Below are 23848 nucleotides of genomic sequence, written 5' to 3' on the forward strand. Positions count from 1 at the left end.
AGCATGAGGGTAACAGTAAGGATATCAATTACTGCACTTTAAAATCTATAGACAGAAAGTGCTATATTCAAAGAATTACAGTATTATTTTTCTGTGATTTACCGGTTTACTAAGACTATTAAATGTACTTTCACTGATTTGAAACCCTTCCTTCTGATGCTTGCTTGTTAGAAGGGATACTTTTGCCTATTGAGCTTTGAAATGGAGGGGAGTTAGCCAGAAAGACACTACATGTTCAGTGTCTGCACAATGATGGGGGCAGGAGGGCAATAACAGTTCCTCTTCTTTCTCTGGAGGACACAACTTACCAAACCACAACAAAAAAGGTGCAAGTAAAATTCCAAACCTGGTCACTGTACCGATTAAGGAAAAAGCAAGCTATAGGAATAATTAAAAAGAGAACAAACTCTCCAAGCAGACCAGAATTTGACTGGATTAAAAAAAGTGTATTGGATGTCCAATACAAAATAATAAACATGAAGTTATTAAAAAAAGCCATAGAGTATACAGCAAATACTACAGAAAAGCAAAAAAATTGTACAGAAAGGTAGACGTCTACAGCAGTCCTCAATTATTATACATGAGAATCATAAAACAATATACAGGTTTGGTTTTTTTCCCCAAATGTCTCTGAGGGAAGCTGTCACTTAACAGCTTAACTATGACACTACAAGGATACACAATGTTCCAAATTTAAAATCACAGGATGTGTAAGAAAACGTAGCATTAAAATGTGAAAAAGTGCAATACAGATTGTACACTGAATTGAATAAATGTTTTTTTTTTAGTTTAACCTTAAAAAACCAACTTTGAACAGTTGTTTTATCATTAAAAATACTCCCCCTCCCCAAATTCAATGACAATATTGGTATTCATGGTGTTATACATAAGTAATATTCACAAAGACCCACCAGCTAAGAATACTGTGTATGTATGATGATATTTCTTTGGGTATAGGTAAAAAATAGGCAAAGGAAAACATACACCCCCTCCTTTCAGGATAGGGTGTGTATTTTATTATTTAAATACATATTCTGTAGCTTATTTTACCCTGAACTGTATTGATTAAAAGTCCAAACATCAATTATTCAGGTGGCCCACGGTGCTCCAATTCATTTGATTCCATCCCCCACCCCCACCCCCAAAATAAACCAACCCATCCAGTGTCCTAGAAATGACAACACAAAAGAGTCCAGGAAAAGAAAGGAAGTAAAACTACAACCCAAACCCCTGCTGCTCTCCAGGATGATTCATTGGCTCTCCCTTCTCTTAGTGACAGGGACTGTGAAAATGGGCCCAGAGCTTTAGCTTTAGTCAAATAGATAAAAGAAAATAAATGAAGCAAAGTTTTTCGTTTTTTAAAATTTAAGCAGATTACAGTATTTCCTGTTAATGTTCCAACAGGCACAGCCATCTAGCAGAGGCACTGTGGACTACAGCACCAGTGCCCTACACCTGAAATGCGTGTTACCTGTGCATCCTCCATCATTATCGCTGAGCTTCTGAGATCACAAATCCGATCGCTCAGGAGGAACAGATTCTCCATCTGAATAATCAGTAAGTTTTGGGTTTCCTTTCATCTTAAAAGTGAAATTGCACATGAGTTCATTAGGCAGCTGGGTACTGTTTTTTTCTTTTTTTTTTACTAAAATACAGTCCCTCTTTTTATGCCATTCCTCCTCATAGAGTATGGCAGAGCCAGGCAATCATACAAGGAGAAAACAAAAAACCTTTTCCTTCCCCTCATATAGGAGTTCCCTTTTAACTTTCCTTCCTTTCTAGACAGATATGTGAACAGCACCTGAGTCACTAATACTGTTTTTCTTTTCAAATGGTTTCAAAAGTGTAAAAAAATACATTTTTGCCTTGCTTATGTCTCTGAAGAATCATTAAGAGAAAGATTCTTGTTTAAATGGCCTAGGGATAGAGAAATTGCACTGGGGTTGGACTTGCTGCTGAAGGATCCTGTGGACATGTAGTGTTCTCAAAAGTATGATATGGTATGCTGCTGATGAGAAGAGATCCACAGTTCTCTGCTTCTGGGAGGTGCAGGTAGCTCAAACCTAAGCACCACAAGCAGAGAAGTGTTGTGCACTGCTGCCTGTGCTAAGTTCTCCATGCTGAATGAGCGCTCAATCTGCACTTCAAAGGTTCATGATGTGATCTTTAAACTAACAACAACAAAACAGAGCACTGTTGCCAAAATAAGCTGTAGTGTCATCTAAACATAAGGAGCCCTACTTTACAGGAGCAATTTTTTTTTTTAATGTTTCTAAATGAGACTCTCACTGCAATTCAGTAACCAGAGACACAGTATGCTGAAGTTACAAGGAAGGACGTTTACAGAAGATGCTTTCATTTTCTTCAGTCTTTCGAGTCAATGTAGAAAGACAGGAAAACAACAATAATGAAACCTCCCACTGGATCCCCTCCCCTTCCCCATCTACTTTTACCCACTCAAAATATTGAAACTGCACAAAAAGCAACAAACAAGCCTTTCAAATTACATTTCAATTCAAACAGACTGGTAATCTCACAGTGATGAGAGGAGAAAGTCAGGCTTTTAATAATTATAATATAAAAATAATAAAAAAAGCTTACAAATAGCAGTGCAGCATCCCAAAAGGCCATGGATTAACTGCCAGAAGGGGACGTAATTATATGCAGAATAAAAAACAAAACAGAACAACCCACGCTGGCAATGAATTTTCTTACACAATAGAACAAGCAGTCAAACGTCAGTCTAGGCTGTGGAAAACAACAGTTTCTCTTTTTTTTTTGATTACAATATTTTTTCGTTTTTATAAAAAAAGATAAAATAAGAACACAAATAAAATTGTACATAAATGCGAATGTCCAACACTGAAAAGGCAGGGCAATCACACCACTGAGACAAAACCTGACCAGAAAAAAAAAACGTGAAGTCCACTTTTTTCCTTTTGTCTGGATGCTAGATTTCAGCCTGATGCGTCGCATCCTGCATGGTCTCAGCAGGTAAATGGAATTCAACTTGGCAATGACTTAATCGCAGGACAATGACAAGAAAGGTCATCTCTTTTTGACCAGCTATAGCACAAATGTACTGGTTGGTTCATTTGCTTTCTGTGTATGCTCTCATGTGCTGTCCCTCTTTCTGTTTTTTCTCTTTTTTTTTTTTTTTTTACAATTCCTTGTGTTCCAAGGCTGAGTCCCAAGACTTGTGAAACTGTCTGGAGTCATGTCCTGGTGAAGGTGGTCATGCTGTAGTGATGGCATTAAGGTCCTTCATAAGTCCTTCCAGGTGGGCCATCTCTTTGGTCAGCTCATCCGGTTCGTAATTCTGCGGGAGATGTAAAAAGTTACTAACAAGGTGGCTTGCTTTCTTTTAAAGAGGGACAGAATAAGAAATAAGAAAAAGTGGTCAGTGATTCTGGTGTAGATTGTGACCCTGACACATGAATAAGCAGAAGCAAATTTATCGACAGTTACAGGAATTAATAACTAGAAACAACTCTCTATTTTAAGTGCACATCTTTTTGCAATAGTGATTCATAGTTTCACTGATTTTTAAGACTCTGATCATCTTATCTGTTTTCCTTGTATCAATTCCCACTTCAAGATAACAGCTTCCTTTGGTTCAAAGTAGATATTTTAGAAAAATCTTCCTAGCTTAATTGAAGTGATTCATTTGACCTTTTTTTCCCCTATAAAACTGTTTTGAGAATCATTATGCTTCCTAAAAATCATACTCCATTTTTAGTCTCAGTTGTCTAGCTTCATCTGTATTGCACTGATAACAGAGTTATGATAGCTGTTCATGTATGTAGATAGATACTAGTTCATCTCAAAACCTTTTTTAAGCTGACCAAGTCTTTCCCAGTACTATGTAGCTTTCAGCCCCTTATGGTCTTGGAGCATTTCTCCAAACCCTCTTCACTCTCTTAATATCATTTTCACAGAAGGCGAGCCAGGCTGCACATGGTATTCCAATACTAGCTCTGCTAATGCCAGATCAGAAGCAACAGAACTCCTGTGTGATAGTTTCTGCTCTATATATTTAAGGTCCATTATTAGACCTTCTGGCTAGGGTCTAATATTAAAGCGACTGCTCAGCTGATTGCGTTCCATAAAACTGGAGTCCTTCCCAGAGTGGAGCCCTCAACCCTGACTGTGATCTCACTTCCTTTGCTTCTAGTTACAAACATTTTCCTTCATTTAAATAGAAATGAACACAGCAAGCACTCTCCAGTTTACCAAGCAATCTAGACTGTACCAGAGAAGTTGTCTCTGTCCTCTGTCTAATGCATTATCTGCTAGTCAGCAGATCATTGACAATGAGAAACAGCAGTGAGCTGGAAGTACTCAGACTTATTCCTACAGGCTCTCCTAAAAAGGCAGGATCAATTCAAATCACTATCTAATCCTACTTTTAAAACTCATAATTTAAATAGTATTTAGTGTGCTGTGGTGACTTTATATTGTACTAATTTGTTAATGAAGAGATTTATTAATGGCTATATTTAAATATTACAAATTTGTTGATGAATAAACTAATGAGTATATTTTTGGTACCAACCAAAAAAAAAAATAAAGTAGGAGTGACAGCTAGACAGAAGGGCAAAAGTGCACCAAATCAAGCATACATACAGTTTCTAGACCAGCACGTACAGAAATAAAATCAAGAGGGTGACAAAAGGAATCTAACTTCTTGGCTTGCAATTTGAAAGAAAAACGGCTCTTCCAGTGCCTGACACTCAAAAGCTATTTCCAAAGAAGCCCAAGAACAACTGTTTCCAAAGAAACAGTTGCATTTTTCTCAGAAAGTCAGAACGCTTTCATATGAGTATCTAAAAACATATTTGAGATGATAGCTTTAAACATTTTGGCATTAATGCTAAATTTTCCATCTGCAATGACACTTTGGATGCTCTGCAGCAGCACAGGAAGCTGCAGCTGCATGACTTTAATAGGATCCAGGCACAGTATGCTTGCAAAACAGACAGAAATAAATGATGTCTCAGAGCAAGCATGAACACATCTTAAGCTGTACAGAAGAGCAAACGGCACTTTTGGAGGCCTTCAGCTCTGTGAACAAAGATGCTCTTTACATCAAGATAAGCAGGCAAAAACCAGATGTGCATGGCCCTTCTACAGCTCCAGTATGGAAGCCTACGTATAGAAGCACAAGTCATAAACCAAAGTTCCATTAGGTGCTATGTACTGTAAAAAATGAAAACCTAGTGCTATAGATGGTATCTGTCTTTACTCTCCTCTTCTTATAATTGTGATAGGCTAGTAGAAACCAGAAGCGTTGAGCACGAGTCAAGAAAGGAAATCTCAGAGAACGTTACTCTATGTTCAGCTAATAACCTCAGTTCAGCCAAAATGTTGCCGAAGGTTTTCCAGTTTTTGACTGAGTGGGCCTTGTGGACTGGAATAGATGGAAGCACTGCATCTGTTTAGTGTTGTGTAATTAGGAACGAAGGTATGCTCTTAAGTAATTTTCAAAATCAGAAAGTGCTACTAGTACTTGCAATTTAAGTGCTTATTCTCTGAATTTACTGCCTTGTGTAGAAGGTACATGCACTAGTTTTTTTTAATATGGGTTAACAGGCAATGGCACTTGGTGGAAGTCAGAAGCCTCATTATCCTCTGCCTTTGAAAATCTCAGTGCAGACATTACTAAAGTTTACAAGTATCATATAAAGAGAGATTCACCACAGTTTGATAAGCACTGCCAAAGAATGCCACTGGCAGCATAAGAGTACCTACGCTTTCCGAGTCCTCAAGCATCCTGGTGGTCTCCTGCACATCAGGGGCACTGGGAACTACCACTGGCATAGGAGGTCGAGTTCTTCCTAAAGTCCCAATTGACGCAGTCTTCACTGAGTGAACTGAATGGTTAGGAGCTTAAAACAAATTGTTATATAGTTATGCCTCCGTTAATTAGTTATTTTGCCTATTCAGAAAGCTTTTGAAAGGAGAAGAATAAGAAGGATTCTATTAGAGGAAAACAAACACTTCAAATTATGCAGTGCTGAATTTGAATTTTTGTCTAGTTTATCTATGTACATAAAAGAAAAGGGCCTTGAAAATTAGACCAACAAAATTCATTCCAGCCTCTGACATACTTCTTTTGATGGCCCAACTCTACTCCCTGCCCCTTAAGGAGCTTCTCTCATTTTCTTCTTAAAATCTCCTTTTTCTCTTGTTTTGGCAAGTGTGTCTTGCCAGTTTTCCCCTGCTCACCTTGCTGAGTCAGTAATGGTGTGCTTGGCAATGCAGGGTCATATGTGGAACCAGCTGGTGGAACTGCTGGCACCGCAAAACTCTTCAGCGGGTGGGAGGGACGAACATGTGCTGTTGGGAGGTTCTGAGCCGAATCCTCTTCTTGTGCATTAGCCAGGTAAGACCCTGTGGTGCTTTCAGGATCCTGGTGGTCAGCACACGTCTGAGACGAGGAAGGTGGCATGGTGTCTGTGCTAGGTGTGTTTCGAATAGATTCTACAACAGACAAAAAAAAAAAAAAAAAAAAAAGAAGTGGTTTATTTTCTTGAACAGAAATGTTCTCTGTGGTCAGATGGAAACAAAACAGTAGTCTTTGCAAGCACCTTTTCCAAGATCGCTGTTATAAGCTAAGAAGTGAATTCACAGATTAACTATCTGTGTAGCAAATCATACCAATTCTGTGTAACTTTCCTGTTTTAAGGAGAACAGCAACAGCTGTCTAATAACAAAATAAAGCAAGCATACATTAAGCAAGTATCACTGTAGTGCATACAGAAGAGCCAAACTGTTTTCTGCGATAGAGTTGAAATCCCTTTACTTGCTGAAAGCTAAAATGTAATCACAGACTTCATTTGTTTGTCTGCAGCAGGCTCCACCCTGATCTAAGAGAACAATGAGATGGCATGTTGAATTTAGGACATCATGATCCTACTCAGACCACATGCAGGAAAAGATCTGGATTGTGAGAGCTGTCACCTCAGCAGTATAAACAGAACAAGGGAAACCTCTGCCTTTAACATATCGTCTGTCTGTATATTTGCAGCCTCATGAATTGCTTTCATAAGGAAACAGGAAACAATGCTGTTGGCTGTGGCATCTTAATTAAAACGTAGACCTTAAACTAGAGAAGCTCAGAATTCACTTCATCTCAAGATGCTACCTATGTGCAATTTAACAATACTGTTGCTTCAGAATTTTTCAGAGCACTGGAGACGTTACAAAAACTATTACAAATGATTGTGCTTCAAGCCTGAAAATGCTCCATAGAAATCACCACAATTTTCTGTGTGCTTCAGGAAGATTAACTAATGTCAGCTCTCAGTAGCAAAGTCTGAACTTTTGTCCTCTCTTGGTTTTAAACATAACTAATTAGGAAAAAAGTTGTTATATTAAGTAGCTCAAATTAGATTTAATCTGATGTTTCAGACTCCAGGGCTGAAGGCTTTAGAGTAAGGAATCTTTCTATTTGAAGTTGTATATAAAACATTAAGCCTCCTTTTCCAAGGACATCACATCAATGTATCTCAAGGATCAATATCTGATTCTACATAGGGAACTGTTTACAGAAAACTCAACCTATCAAGGATTTTTTCTGTACTTAAACCCATCACTCTGCCTCTCATGGAACACCACAATGGTGATTGACCAAGTTAAGTTTCAGGTTTTGATTTCCACATTTAACTTGTCGTTCCACTACAAGCAAAATCTACCTGATCATTTATATCTCACCTGTGGAATTGGCCCTGTCTGAATGGGACATGGATGTGCCAATCGGCCACGGGTTGACCTGGTGATGGAGATAGCTGCGAGTTGGAGAAGCGAGGCTGCCGGAGTGGAAATGATGGTGAGGGTTATCGAGTGAATGGATGGGATGAGCGCTAATCACAGCTGTGAATGAATACAAGACAAAAAAATGCTTAACATACAGACAAGCATGCACATGTACTGAAATGCACCATACCCTCCCTTCTCCCACAGAGCCAGCCACTCAGCAGATTTACAATGACACCAACATGACATGTTTCAATACCAATTTTCCAACTCTGCTCCAGCACTTTAGCTCCCTCCACGCCAAGACACAAAAGCCCCAAAAGCAGCACAGCTCTTCATTTTCCTGCGCAGAAAGTGCATCTCTCTTGGCTGTATCTTTCAAGCACTTTCTATTACACTTGAGAAAAATGAAGCTCAGCTCCCTTTAGAATTTCCATGTACTTCACGCTGTGCTATAAATGTCAGACCTAATACAGGAGACACGAGAGCTCAAATTGCAAAACAATTTCTGGCTGTCATTGGATTTTTTAACATTGCAACCAAATGTGGTATCTTTGGTTAATTAAATAATGCAAGACAAAGTAGGACAAGACACCAAAGGTTCTATTCATTCCCTCTGTGCAGACTCAGTAAAGCTCTGCTCCAATACACTCAAACCAAAAGCCTCTCCCCTCCCCCTTTTTTTTTATCTTGCTGTTTTCTTTTTCCTATTTGAGACACATGAATTTTATACTTAATGTAAATCATCCTTTGCCCTCACCCTTTTGTGCTAACAGCAAAACAAACTCTCACTACTCCCCAGCTGGGAGGAAAAGCATATGCAGAATTTAGTTCTTATGACAGGCTAAAATACTGAATTGCTTAAAATCATCCAAAAAAGAGTCTCAACACAGAAAATGGGAGGGAAATGCTACCACTAGCACCATAAAGAAGAAATCATTGTGGTTGGTTATTTTCTTTTGAACCTTTTCTGGAACTTCTCCAGGTGTGCTGCCTTTGAAACTTACTTTCTAGGAATGACATGATGCAGAAATCCATCATTATAATGGTGAGTTCAGTTAAGGCTCCTTGCATTGAGGCATGCAGTTTGAACTCAAAGACTGACTAAACAAATCTGAACCCTCTGACTTCCTCATTTCCTGGAAAACAGCCTGTCAGCAGGACATGATATGTGAATTGATCAATGGAGGCAATATACTTAGAGATTTTCAGCTATCAGTAATAAACAATTTCTCTCTCCCATTGAGTTACGCCAGCAGACAGCTGACGCCATTATCAACCTCCTGTAAATGAAGAGTAACTAACTAAACTCTAATACGGAGTAATCAGTAGGTTCCAGATTTAAGTCCTGTGAGATAGCTGTCAAGGGGACATGAAAAGTCAGATATTCTCACTAAGAGCTTCAAGCAAGATTAAAATGCCACTTTGCCTTGCAGGGAACTGGCAAATGGAGAATAACTCACAAAAGCTTGGCGGTCAGAAATCTGGGCAGAAGCAACAGTCAGAGACACCAGGAGTTCTCTTACGTGTCAGCAAGGTAGGAGGCATAAAGATCTTAAGGCACTAAATTTTACAGGCATAAATGTTTTAATTATTTCTATTTGTAGAAACCACTAGTCTACACCTGTGTTTCAGCAAACATTTCAATCACTATCAAATATACACATTACTACAAAAGACTGCCTATATGTTTTTGCAACCACAACAAAAAAATCATGCACATACACTACACCTTTCAAGACATCTCCTAAAAACTTGGAGATGGGGAAAAGAACACAAAATCGTAGTACCTCTGAAACACTCTCCAAAACAGAATATGGTGAGCAAGTGAGGAAAACCTATTCTAGTGAACAGCCACGTCCCCAGAAAGTTTACCCTGCCTCCGAGCCATCCAGCTTAAACTGCTGGGTTTTGCTAATAATTTGCTGTGTTATCAGACCTAAATCACGTATAGCTTTACAGGTCAAAAATCAGCGTGTTGTACCACCAGCTCTTGATGAAGATCATGATACACTGTTTAATTTCAGGGAAGAGAAAAGTTCAGATGAAGAACTGGATAAAGAGAAATGTGGTGTGTTAAGAAAGAAATAGCCCTTTGCTTCCTAATATCCTTCCAGAATTTTGATTTTCCAATTGTCAAAGAAGGAATTAACTAGGCATACACCATTTCTTTTGCATTACTGTAAATTATATTAAAATTGAACATACTAAATTATCCTAATTTAGTACATAAAAGGTAAGTAACTAGATTTGAGTGCTACAGTGGGGGGAAAAAAACCACAATAGGAAGGTATCTGCAGGCACAGACTTAAACACACTAAATGGTCCTGCCTTCTGCATTGCTTGCTGAGAAAGGGCCTCATGTACCAGTGTCAGTTTTCTGTGTAGCTTCTGCAAAAAGGTATCTAAAGACATTACATTAATGTTTCCACGTACTATAAAATAGAAACCTACAGTTGGAAGCCCTCAGAGCTTTTGCAAACAGGATAAAAAGTCCAAGTCCCAAAAACAATCTCAAGCCCTAAGGCACCAGAAGACCTTACATATCCTTCCTGACATTTAGTGCATCGTGTTAACCTGTCACACCAAGCCAGCTGTGTCTGTTTCGTTCTTTCTGGGCAAGGCAATATCTAATAAAGAGGGGGGAAAAAAGATAGGCTTTTCAAGCGAACACAGCAGGACTGGTATCAAAAAGGGATGTCACAGCTGGGTTTAGTGCTGCAAGGGAAAATCATATCCACAACTATATCTGCCGGCATTATCACATCAGCTTGAATACCATCAAAAAGTAGAACTGGAATATACCACCTCCCTAAAATATGTATTACCACTGTATCACTTGTGTCAACTGTACATCTTTTCATCCTATGTGGGACTGATCATGTAAGTTGCTGAGTATCTTTCTCACTGAATAACATAGTATGAGGGATACTTTGCTATGCTGTTTCTGTGGAGCACTCGGCACACTTCAGCACTGGCTCCTATATGAGTTTATCTTACGCTATGTGTATCCAATGCTGCATCCCATTTAGAGGAAAACACACTTTGAAGTGCGCAAGGGAAGACTTATTGCAGTCTGCATTTGTTACGGGGTCACACAAGTCTGAATTCATCGTGTTCCAGCACCTGGCATGGGACAGGAAACCATCAGAATCCAATAGCTGCAATGTCCCTTGTTAGACACCCCTATTTGACAGCAGACAAAACTTTTAAGAAACTAACTGGTGTAAAGATGATTAGTGTAAAACTGTATCCTCTGCTCCTCCCTCATACATGTAAAACTGGGAGAAAACAAGAGCATCAGACCAAAAACAAGAGCATATTTTAAAACCAAGAAAAAAAAAGATACTACTCTTGTAAAAAGGTTGTAAAACAAGGAAACAGTCGAAAATTCACAAACTGAGCTAATCAGGTCATCAGGACACTTGAAAAAGCATTTGGAGGCCAAGAAAACCAAGCACTCACTTCAGGTAAATAAAGCAAAAAGTTAGGAAGTTGAAACATAATGGACTGGCCTGAAATCATTCCATAAAATGCAAGAGCTTGTGGTAGCAATTACCCTGCTACAGGGTTGAATGTGAACATAGTGCTCAGGGAAGTCTAAAGCTCAGACCAGATAAGCACTGTGTAATTTTGCCTCACAGTTCTGTCACTGCATGTTAACTTTTGTGCTTTTCACTTGTGTTCTCAAGTCAGGGTTTCAGTCTAGTTGTTCAGAGGTTTAGCCAAGTCCCTTTTCATCTCAGAGTCATCATTTGAAAACTAGATATATAAATTCTTACAATATTTCATAATAATAATAAAAATATATTTCTACTGCCTCAACAAAATTTCTTTTCAGCACTTTTGCTCAAATCATCATTAACTGATAGGGAAATATACAGATAAGAAATAACAAACCAGACATCCTTCTCATTTAAGAGTCTGCTCTGCCAGACTCACAAAACCTCCGCCTTTATCAGTGGTCTAGCCACGTTCTAATAAATTAGTATAATAGACACGTTGTGGAGCAAAGCTACTGTACATATTGCAGGCTTTTGGTATCCTTTCCAAAAGATGAGCAGTTACTCCTTCAGAGCCATTTCTTCTGCTCAGTAAACTAGTGGACTAGCTCACAAGTGGGGATGTCTTGCACTAAGCTGAGACGCATGGTGATCTATTGCCGCAGCTCTCTAAGTCTCTCCTACTGGATGAGCAGCTGAGTTGTTTCTGAAGCTGCTCCTAAGCCACTACTGCATTTTAGCATAAATCCATACTGATTTTGGTTTGCCACTACAGCTGGTCAAGAACTGCTTCACAAATAGCTGTCCACGTAGTGGGGACCGCAGTTACTTTTAATGTTTTGGTATAAGAGTAAGATCACTGCAGATAAGGGTAAACATGGTAATTTAAAAAAGAGTAAGCATGACTCCTGTAAAAGTAGATCCTGCATCACTAACCTCAGAGTTTCAAGACAGTGCCAGTAAATATGCAAATAAAGGGAACCAGTGAATATAATACAGAGCCAATTTTCAAAAAGGCTCTGACAAAGCTCCATTCCAAAGTTAAAATATTAAGCTGCTGTTGGAGGGAAAGTTCTTTTATGGACTGAAAGCTGGTTCCAGATAGGAAGGGATGAAGATCAATTTTCCAGACAGAGGAGAATCAGGAGGAGGTTCCCCAGGTATCAGTGCTGGGACTGGTTTTAATCAGTTATCTTTCTCAGGGACCCAGACATGGAAGCAATCAGAGAAATCTTCAAGTTTGGAAATTATATTAACGTCTTTGCGGTAGTCAAATGCTATTTTGATGGCAAGGAACTCCAGAAGGACCTCACAAGACTGAGCAAGCAGGCAAAAAATGGCAGGTAAACTTCAGCATAGCTAAATAAGCTATTACCGTAGTATTACACTGAGGGAAAAATAATCCAAACAGTACTTCTATGATGCTGTACTCAGAGCTGGCAGTTACAACTCAGCAAAGAGTTTTTGGAGATATGGTTGACAGATCTCTGATATCATTAGCTCAATATGCAATAGCAGCCAAAAAAGCCAACAGAACGTAGTACCTCATTCAGCAAGGAAGGTACTGAGAACAAGGCAGAGGGCACTGTTTCCTGCTCTGTAAGACCTTGGTGGTACTGTGTGCAGCTCTGGCCTCTCTGCATCTCAAGAAGCATGTAGTAAAGTTAGAGAAAGTTCTGAGAATGGCAACTAAAGTGATAAAGGGGGTGGAATAGCTGGCTCATGAGGGGAGGCTAAAAAGGCTATGACTGTTTGGTCTGGGGAGGAGAAAACTAACAGTGGAGAAGAACCTGACAGAGATTTACCAACTCTCTACGGTTCCTATGTAACAGCAGAGTACAAAGGGAATGGACTATAAAAAGCAGCCAGGCTCATAGGCTCTCCCTAAAAAGCACCTGCAGTTGCCACTGCTGGAGACTGGGACAGACAGACTGTTGGACACATTCCTAACTCTTCCCCACTTTTGCAGCATGCCTCCTGCGTGCTCAAATACAGCTATTCAGTTTTTCCTTTTAACTTGATCTAACTCTGCCTTCACTATAAGGGATTCAGGATGCCTCCTTTGAACTGTTTCCATTGCAGATATGACAGAATTACTTAGGAGAAGTATGTGAGTATGTGTGCCTGTGCATACAGTATCAACATGGCTTGTTTGGGTGCTCCCAATTTCAAGCCAGCTGGTAGGTGGGCTGTTGACTTACGCTGAGGTGGTTGAGAATCAAAAGGCATCATCATCTTGGGCCTCATCCCCCTTCTTCCTGCCAGTGTGGACATGCTATCCTCTGACTCATGCCCTGAAGGAAAAATACTGAAGGTTATTTACCACTGCAGCAAGACTTCTGTGATACCATACCAGATGATTTCAATCTTCCTCTCTCTATTTCTGGGCTGTCCTGTTTGTAAGCAGTCTGTGACTCATAATTGATAAAAACAGCTCTTTCATCCTTCACTAGAAGGTGGAAAAGAGGGCAGTTAGGGTAAAGATTATTGGGCACTGGAGAAACTCTCCAGGCCGTAATGCAAACACAAACCTCTGGCAGTGCAGCTCTGGGCAATAAGTGTCAGTACAAAGAGTCACACATATGGGTAAGACATCCTGGATTAACAAGTTAACCACTCGCTGAGTGAAAACTCACCCGCACCTCAAGAGCTGAGCCATAGCTGGTTAAAGCACCAAAACCTGATTTGTGTGTTTGACTACTGAAAAAAATGTCACACATGTCTCTCAACAGTTTAATATGAAACACTTGTTAGATGATCTTTTGATTACTAATCAGTATTTACCAAGAGAACTTAATTCTTTAACTCTTGGGCACTCAATTTTCTCACTAAAATATGTGGTCCATCCTTTTCAGAGAGTCTTATAAACTAGGCAGAAAAACAATTCACTACTTGGAAAATAAGAACAAAAAAAATAAGGGTAACTGAATAATATGTCAATAAAGTGATTTCACCAGTAAAATGTATTTAATTTTAAACATCATGGTCAAAGTACTCGTTGATAGCTCACCTCTGTAGGAATTCCGCCTTTGATGGATATTGCTGTCCATGGAATTATCAACTGGGGTGATGTCTTGGGAGTTGCGAGGGATTGGGGTATCTGTCATGATTGGATTGGGATCTGGAGATTTATCAATGGGTTTTAGCTCCAGTCTTTCATGATGGATCCAGAGGTCAGGAGGCTTGACGTCTTTGGAGTTTCCTTTGTACTTATGGGACCCATTCACTGATTTGCAGGCAGCTCGTTTCCTTGGGAAGCAAAACAAATGAAATGTTCTTAGATGTAGGCTTCCTTTCACTTGTTGAAAAAAGCAAATTTTCACTGAGATTTCCTTCAGATCTTGTATCCAGCTGAGCAAAAGCTACCCACTGGGCAGGAAGCTTTGAATTTTACATATAAGCACATCTGACATCTCAAAGCATGTTCTGCAACTCTGATGCCATGAAATTTGTCTCAAATACTACCACATGCTGCAGAACTGTGCTCTACAGTCTAAGCTTTCATTAACAAAAATTAAGTTTCCAGTACTTATGGTTATTAAGAGAATATTCTAAACATGAAGTGTATGTACATCATGCTGTGCCTGTACTCCAGGACTTAGAAACAAGCTCAAACAATAGCTGTAGGAGTGTGCAAATAGCCAGTTATCCCAATAGGACAGTTAACTCTAAAGACTAATGTCAAGAACGTTCATTTTACCACTGCTCAGGTTAGACACATCTAAGTAACGTGCTTTTTCATCGCTGTGGAATAGCATTAGCAGCAAACTGATTGCGAGGCAGACATTTGACATGACGGAATTTTGGAAAAGTAAAACGTAGAGTTCCAGCACTGCCCTCCACACACACTCCTCACTTTGGACCCTGGCAATGATGGAGAAAGGTGTCCCTTCTGGGTAGCACACTTGCTAGAAATGGCTAAGATAGGAACAAATAAAATTTTGAAAGTATCAATGAACGGAGCCTCTCATGTAGGTGATACACAGCCAGACATGCTGCTGGCACCTTGCTTTGAGCACTGTAGCTGAACGAGTAAAACAGATCAGAAGGTTATTCACTGGTGGTGGCTTGCTGTGTAAGAGAGGTGGCATTTAGAAACTGGGAAAACAAAGGCAAGATTTCACAGGGTTATTTCTGCTCTTTGAAAATAAAATATCTCTTGGGCACAGGCCCATGAATTTTGCCCTCTCCCAAGCACATCCCCCAGTTGCTAGACCATCACTCATATATGCTTGCTCTCCTCTCCTGAAGAACTTGCATTTTTGCAGGATGGTTCAGCTTCAGCAAAGCAAGTGGAGATTATCTTCTAAACCTGGCCTTTAATCACTTTCTTAAAACTCTGTTTTGCATAACAGAGTCTTTTCAAACTTAAAAAAACCTTTAGAGCTGTTCAGTTCTTTCAAAGAACATGCAGAAACAATCTTCAGAAACCTATAAATGGAAGCATTGCTGCTGTAGTCTTAATTCAGATGCTCTAAATGAGGGAGGACTTCAGATACACACCTATATTTTGGATTTTGGAGCACTTTTCTAAGGAGTCCAGCACCAGATTCAGATTCCACTCCAGTAATCTATCTAAAAATTTGATATTATCATGCACAGCTTGTAAACCTACTCCACAGAGTGAAGTACATGCTAAGAACAGAAGTGAAAATCTGCCTGAGCTGTTGAGCTCTCACAGCTCGAAACAGATGTACTGGCTTGAGTTTGGAAACAATATTTTAAACAATAATTTCTCCTCAGAGAGGGGCAAGTGCAAGTATACATGAAAGCATTGCTCCAGTTTGCTTGTAAACTCTTGATGGTTTGTAAACTCTGAAACACTGACTAGGAAAAACAGGACATCATCACATTCGCACACGTGACAGCTTAGCTGCATGTTATCTTCTGAACACACGAATTCAAACTGCATTACTGATCTGTTGCCAGAATAGAATTTCTACAGTCCGCAAGACTTAAAAGTAATAAACTCTAAAGCATCATAAAGAAAATATTAAATAATAGAATTAAGTGAGAAAGGTAGGACAGGGCAAAGTGCCACTCAGACATCTTACTTTTTTTGGTGAGAAGTTGTACGACGAGTGCAGAAGACAGCGACTATCACCACTATCACAATGGTGATCACTCCGACAGATACTATGATTACGAGGAGCATGTTGCTGTCCAAGGGAGAAGTAGGACTTCCATGGGGACTGTTACTGCCTGTAAGAGTTTGAGATGGGAGAAAGGGGTTATTTATTATACAGAAAAACACCCCCATCAGAAGCAAGCAGCACCCATCAAAGACTTCTAGAATCATACAGATTAGCAGAATGAGAAAGTTGGTTTGTCTGCTAGGATTTCAAGTGCTTGCTTATTTTTTGTCATTTGCCAATTGTGTTTCTGTACAATTGTTAAATCTATAAGATGCTTTATAGATCTATTTCCAACTAACAGTCTATAAAAATTTATGTTCACCCTACTCAAATAGTTACCATAAAAAAATTCAATAGTTTAGAGTCTAAGGAGAGTTAACCTGGGACCTTGCTAAAACTATAGCACTACAGGCATCCCCTTGGACCCAATAATCACATGAATCAGTATCAGTATTCTACAGTGGTCACTTTCCTCTGAAAGAAACACATTTTATGTAACACTAATGAGTGTTACCTTAGGGCAAGGCTTCTGCAATGCACAGTACTAATAAGGAGAAGGAGTTAAGATGATTTTTTTCCTTCCTAATATGTTCTTACTGAATTAATTTTACACTTGTGCACTATAGCAGCCATTTAAAACTAAACTGTGAACAAGATCTGCTTATCAAGACTGAAATGTAAATGCATGCGATGGTATTTTTTCCATTAACCCCACACAGTAGGCAAGAAAACTATGACAGAAATATGATACTATTTCTTGAGTGGCAACATCTATCATCATAAAGAGAAAAAGTTACTGGAACAGATGTAATCAGTCTTTTCAGTAGGATATAGCATCACTCGGTGAAACACCAAAAGACACTGCATTTAAATTGAAAAGCTTTATAACAACACTTACCACCAAGTGGTGGTTTGTAATCTGGTCCTATGTCCACTGGGCGGCTTCCTTTCCCTGCAGATCCTGAAGCTGAAAAGGTCGTATATGTGGTAATTTTATATACATACATACACACACACACAACATAAACACACACTTTAGCATTTCTAAAGTAGCTCTTTCAGAACTTCTCTGAACCACCATGAGCATTTTTTCCCCTCTTTTTCTCTCCCCTACAACACGATTGGGCTTTGAACAGCAACTGTGTTTCCCCAAGAAGAGAACCACTTCTTCAAAAGAGCTATTTAATAATTAGTTTCCTGCATTACTATTTTCCTAAGTAAGCTTAGGAGCCTTGACTAGTATTCATTTTTAAAAATATAATAAAAATTATTTGCAGTAATACACAGGTATATATTGAGGCAAATGGCTTTTCCACACTTGTACAGACAGTTAATCATCTTGAAACAGTTTCTTTTCCTAATACATAATTATAGTAAGTGTGGAACACTGGAAATAAGTGGAGGATCAAAAGCACAGTAAACGTAATATTAAGTCCCTTCCTATCCATAAAAACCTGCTTTCAACTTCTCCCCATTCTTTTGTTTGTTTCACCTTCACCACAAGTGACAATGAAGTATCACAAAAATGTTTTCAGTGAAACCTGGGAAAACAAGTAAGTTTCAAAGCTTTATGTTTATAGGCTGACAATGGAAGTAAACATATTATTACAAACTGAGGCAAATTACACAGCCCCTCCTGAACCTTAGCTACTGCTAGTGGGCTCCTAGGTGCTAAATGCAAGAGCTGACCTACCAACTGAAATGCTGTCCTCTTTTTACTCTAACAAGTACTTTCCCTTGCATAATTCAGGTCTAATTCAGATCACTTGCTGTCACAGCAAGACGCATGAAGTCACAAGTTCACCTCTAATGTTAAGACCCCTCCTGAGTTAGCAGAATGCTTCCTGCAGATAAAGATATACAAAACCCCTGTTCTTCCACTTCTGTGTTTTCATTAAAATGCACTAATGCTAAATTACCATGAATGATAAAAATACTGTAGTAGGGGAAACATACAGCAAGATGCAAAGAACAACATTCCTCTTGTTATAGGAATCCATCATACTTTGCACATTTTTACACTGTTATGCACAAAAAGCCAAAACCACAAAAAAACCAAAAGTCTGCAAATTCAGCAGTTTCACAATCAGGAGAAGGATTTTCTCAAGTTAAAAATCCACTCAAATCAAGAAGTAATAGCCGTTAAAGGATGTGTAACAAATGGAAATTGTGAACCTAAAGTCAAAGCCTGTAAATTAGTCACTGTGAAATAAAGACAATTGGTAAAAACAGCAAAAGGTACCAGCAAGAATACTGATTCAGCCCCAAGAAGGATAATAATAAGGAAAGTTACATGTATACAGTGAGGAGTTAGATGTAGTCTAAGATAATGGAAAAGACGTACTGCAGGACAAATCTACAATGAAAAAGACATATTGCACCTGCCAGTCTAGAGAGGACACTGCATTCAGTGAAAATGTGTTCTCTTTTTGAAGTACTGGACTAATAACTGTGCAGCAGCAATGAAATAATTTAACAGAATTTTAAACAGCTTGTATTTAATATATGTACATCTGTATGACCAGATAACTTGCACTGAGAAGACATGAAAAAAACCCTAGATGAATTCTCTGAATCACTGAACCTGGCACTGAAGATATGCTGGAGGACCAGAAAAGCTGCGGGAGAAGGGGGAAGTAAAAATAACTGTCGATATTTTAAAAGGACAAATAGACACCCTGTGCATTTTTAGTGCAGCAGCTGGAGCCTTAACATAGGCAAGATCATGGAAAAGGTGATAGATAGGAGATGGTGGCATACTTTATGCCCATCTTTCTTTTTTATTGAAAACAGGTATTTGCAAACAAAATGTCAGACTATAAATTTGGCTGGTAACAGTAACTATGCAGACATACTATATTTAGACTTCCATAAAACATTTTATTGAGTGCTGTACAATGCTTTGTTAAAAATAGCATACTAAAAAAGCAATGTGGCACATATTAACAAGATTAACAACTAATTAACTGATAAGAATAAGAATTATAATTGCAGAATCATTATTCACGAGGGATATTTCTAATGAGTTCTGCAAAGACCTGTGCTTGGCCAAGTGTAATTCAATATCCTTAATAACACCGTGAAAGAAAATTAAAACAATTGCTACTGAGGTTAACAGATGACATAATATAATGGAGCAGATAATAAGATATACAGTCACCTGCACAGACCAACAGGGATCATATGGTACATGTGGGTATAACACACTGAGTTTGTGAGGTTTATCATGGGGTCTGCACTCCCTGAACAATGCATATACTCACACAACCAACTGAAGATTTTTATATACCCCCCCATATGTGTGTGTATATGTGACAAAGTATATAAATCGTATTTAGATGATAAAAACATTGGAAGGCAGCGATACGGACAAAGCAGTATTCTGCCAAGCAGTCATATTTCCAAAGGGTGTAGTCATCCTTGGGAGTAACTACCTGTGCATGATCCTCATAAAGCATGGCAGCTCAGGGATGCCTGATACTGGCACTGACTGCGTGGTGTCAGTGTCTGCACATTTCCAAACACGCAAAGGTAACTACAAGATACAAAGCCCAGTTTTCAAAATACGATGAAATTTAGGTACCCAACCAAGATGCTTCTCAGTATCTAATTCCTGAAACCAGGGATCAACAGTTTAGCCTTTAAATTCTGGGGAGCTCATCTCTTACGCAGTGCAACCTGAAAGATGACCTGACTCTTCTCTGCAGTTTATGCAGGCATAAGGACTGTAACTCATCGCCTCTCTTGGAAGCGGCTAGTCACCACCACAACAGGGATCATAAGCCTTGCTTCTACACAATATGCTCTGAACAAGCATATGCACATGCTACATCTTCTGTATGGACACGAGCCTTTTTTTTCAGGATCTTACAAAGTTTGTTGTTGAGGTTTTCCATTTCCTTCTATATTAAGGAACAGTTTAAGATAACATTTACTTGAAATTTTATTTTTTTTTAAACTTGTCAATCTCCACGTTAGCCATTAGGTATCTGCAGCCAGAAAACGTATTTTAATTTTGTGTTACTTTAGGATAGCTTACTAGGATTAGATACCTTAACCTTTGCTTTTGTACTAGGCCAGTACAACTCCTTGAAGCCTGACAGCAACAGCCACTAACTTCTAATACAAGCTCGTGCTATAGAAGTGTGTGGAAGAACAATATGGAAGAAAAACGGAAGAAAAACATTAAAGAAGGGGAGAGAAAAAAAAGACAGAGCCACTAAGGCTCGAGCATCAATCCCATTGTAGTTTTGTTCCTTCCCAGTCTCGAATAACTTGCCTACTATTTCCTGAACTGACACAATTCTGCAATTCAGTGATATTGTCACAGAGCAGGCTTTTCTGCTCTTCCGCTCATCTTCTCCTTTTCTACATTTAACCTACTGCCATGATTTATAATCTCCAAGTGTTGTTATAGGAATTCTGAAACAAAACTCTCTTGGCTTTTATGTAGGGTTTTATGATGTACAAATTATATAATTTGATAAAAATTAATCAAATTGTTACTAGAAGAATGTTACTTTAGGACGATAATGATGGATGAGAAGATTTAGTTATCTGCTGAAATGAGGTTAGAATAGTGCAGAACAGAAAACAGCAACTTTTATGTAAAACCTTTTAATCCTCCCCTATTCCCTTCCACTTGTAATTGAGCACCAGCAATGACACGGTGAGCATCTGCTTCCCCACAGACAAGCCTGAATCTCAGCTAGCATCTGTGTTACACAAGTCTGGATATGAATTTACTCTGTCTAGTGTACTGTCTAGTATCAGCATTATTTGGTACACAGAAGGTAAAAGCATATTTAATAAATTACTTCTAAGTAACAAGTTGAAAAGCAAGTAAAAAAAAAAGCTCATTCTCAACCCCTTTAGGATCTATTTAATTGTATAGCTAAGCTACTTGCCAATGCCCTTTTAAACTCATCCCTTTAGACTAATTCTTCCCCTTTTTATCGGGCTTGTAGGTTATTAGAAGAAAGCAAAAATAGCCCTGGGACATTCACCTTATAATTCAATGCAGTAAACTCAAAGCTACCATTTTTCAAGCTAGCATTTTAAAACCTTAAGGCTTTAGGTAGCTAATGCTGTGCTTTTCAGGAGAGTCTGGAGTCTAAAATGAGCTGACAAGCAGAATCTCTCTTGCAAAAAAGATTTCTAGAGCAGGCATACTTTCCTTTCTTATGAAAATAATTATAGATGTAGGGCTCACAAAACAGCACTTGTGCTAATTAGATAAACTGATCTTACACCTCTACGTACTGAGATCTTGCATTGATGGTCAGAGGCTGGCTGGAGTATCACTTAATCCAAATTCATTTTGACAGAGTGATTCAGCTGTGGTACAACCTGCTTGTCCCTTCATGTGACATCTGACTATAGAGATCACTTTATATTCCTAACACCCAAACCACAAATAGGACTTTCAGTTCTTCCACTATTAAAAGCACAGCAGGAACTTGCTCATTTAAAGTTAGAGCAGCAGATACTTGTTTCATTAGGAAATGCAACAGCACATGGACAGGAAAAACAAAATATGTGAAGGATGGAACAAAAGAGAAAGCGTGGCTATTCATTTACCTTGATCATTAGGCATTTTATCTGAGGATTCAGCTAGTGGGACAAGCACAGGGAAGGAAAAAACAAGAGAAAGATCAAAAGGCTTGAAGGAGTGAGAGACAGAATTTAAAGTTTCACATAGCATCAGTAGACTAGCTAGAGCTCTCATTTCTAACCACCAATACTGATATGGGAAAAGTACTGTTAAAAAAAAAAATCTACTCATAACTTTTTATTTTTCACCTCTCCTTAGAGTACTTTTTTCCAAGCTATCATGCATTTTTACTATTTCACTAGTTACGCATCACCAAGCAGTTCTTGATTCAAGAGCCTGTTGTGTCACACCAGTTGCCATTATATCATCCAAGTCACTAGCGAGCAGCTGTGCCACTGGCTACCAACTCCAGAGCCTGCTGCTTTATACCATTTCATCAAGAGCAGATGTGACACACAAGACCTAGACTCTTAAAGCAACTAAAAACTGGTTTTCTAAAGAGCACATTTAGGACACGGACCCTCAGCATTAAGAACTAGGTCACCTAAGTGCCCATGAGTAATTTTGAAACAACACAATCAAACAGCTGAGCAACATTTGCATATGTATTAACTACATGCAAGAGCAATCCCATAGAAAATTTCACTCTAGTCAAACTCCGTTGTCTTCCTGTCTTTTCCAGTTTAAATATAAAATTCACGCTACTGGTATCTTATCCTTATAGAGGCTGCATTCAGAAAATGAGGAGGAAGATATTTAGATATACGTGATAATTTACCTTTTGGGGTTCTGAACTGAACTGCCTCAGACATAGGCCCCATGCCCTTCGAGTTGCGGGCCTGAATTTTGAAATAATATGGCGTATCAAGGGTCAATTCTTGTATCTGATGGGTCAGTCTGTTTCCCACGACGGGTTCAATAACCCAATCATGTATTTCAGCATTCACATCTGTACTGTAGTAAATTATGTATCCTAGTGAAAGGAAAAAGTGAAAGAACTTTATATGTAAGAGAACAGGATAGTCATAAGATCTCACAGAACATGTTCTATTGACTGACTAATGATATTTGCACAGCTAAATCATTAGGGGTTTTCTGAAAGTGTATTCTTACTTTTTCAAAGACTAAGAACGCATTCAAATATTAGACAGCCTTCCCATCTTAAATTTTAAACTGTTCAAAAGTATATGTTAAGAGGAAAAAAGCCATTTAAAATATCAAAATTATTTTTGACCACTGTTAACTGAATATGGAGAAATTCCTCATTTCCATCTCTTTACCTGTTCATAGACCAAATAATGTAAAATAACATAAAGCTGTTATTATCAAAACATACTCAAAGTATTAATATTTATAGAAAATAGTTAACTTTAAAACAACAAATCATTCTCACGCACAGCTAAAGAATAAGTGTTTAACAGTTTATAATTATTTTATTATTTTTCAGTTTAACAACAAAGACAACAATAATCTGAAGACAACTGAAGTTACCTTGCAAGTTACCGAAAAAAAAAAAGGTATGGGAGGAGTTTACGTTCTGTTATTAAAATATACTGCAATTACAAACCAATATGAAGTAAAAGCTTTATAACTTTTTTATATAAGAAACAGAGCCCCAGCATAAAATAAATACTTGCACCACTATAGGGCTGGGTCATCAGCTGCTTCATGCACAACTTGCTGCTTCCCTTGTCCCACAGACCACCAGTCTGGGGGTTACACTGAGGAAGGGGAGACATTCTCCAGAGTGACTCCCACTTCTTTCAAGCAATTGAAAATATTGCTGATACCCCAAACTCACATAATTCACAGTAACCAGTACGGCATGGAGGGTGATGCTTGAAATGCCAGTTGTAGGTCTGGCATGCTTAATTTCTTCCCTTGGCGGCCTAGTTAAC

The 23848-nt window shown here is 38.6% G+C and overlaps 1 protein-coding gene across 5 annotated transcripts in view; it reads right to left on the reverse strand.

Annotated features, from left to right (window-relative positions):
* Positions 1-444: 444 nt before the first annotated feature.
* Positions 445-23848, reverse strand: part of NEO1 (neogenin 1) — a 213248-nt gene continuing 189844 nt past the window's right edge. For 3 of the 5 annotated variants that reach the window (XM_072870679.1, XM_072870676.1, XM_072870675.1), the window contains exons 20-28: positions 22729-22923; positions 17295-17363; positions 16316-16463; positions 14272-14510; positions 13463-13555; positions 7717-7875; positions 6229-6483; positions 5752-5888; positions 446-3319 (exon numbers count right to left, since the gene is read on the reverse strand). In XM_072870679.1, coding sequence (XP_072726780.1) covers positions 3236-3319; positions 5752-5888; positions 6229-6483; positions 7717-7875; positions 13463-13555; positions 14272-14510; positions 16316-16463; positions 17295-17363; positions 22729-22923 — 1379 coding nt within the window. In that variant the 3' untranslated portion in view covers positions 446-3235. Of the gene's footprint in view, positions 3320-5747; positions 5889-6228; positions 6484-7716; positions 7876-13462; positions 13556-14271; positions 14511-16315; positions 16464-17294; positions 17364-22728; positions 22924-23848 lie in introns of all 5 variants that reach the window. The other 2 variants (XM_072870677.1, XM_072870678.1) reach the window with 2 other exon arrangements.

The sequence above is a fragment of the Ciconia boyciana genome, chromosome 8, assembly GCF_034638445.1.
Source record: "Ciconia boyciana chromosome 8, ASM3463844v1, whole genome shotgun sequence".
NCBI lineage: Eukaryota > Metazoa > Chordata > Aves > Ciconiiformes > Ciconiidae > Ciconia > Ciconia boyciana.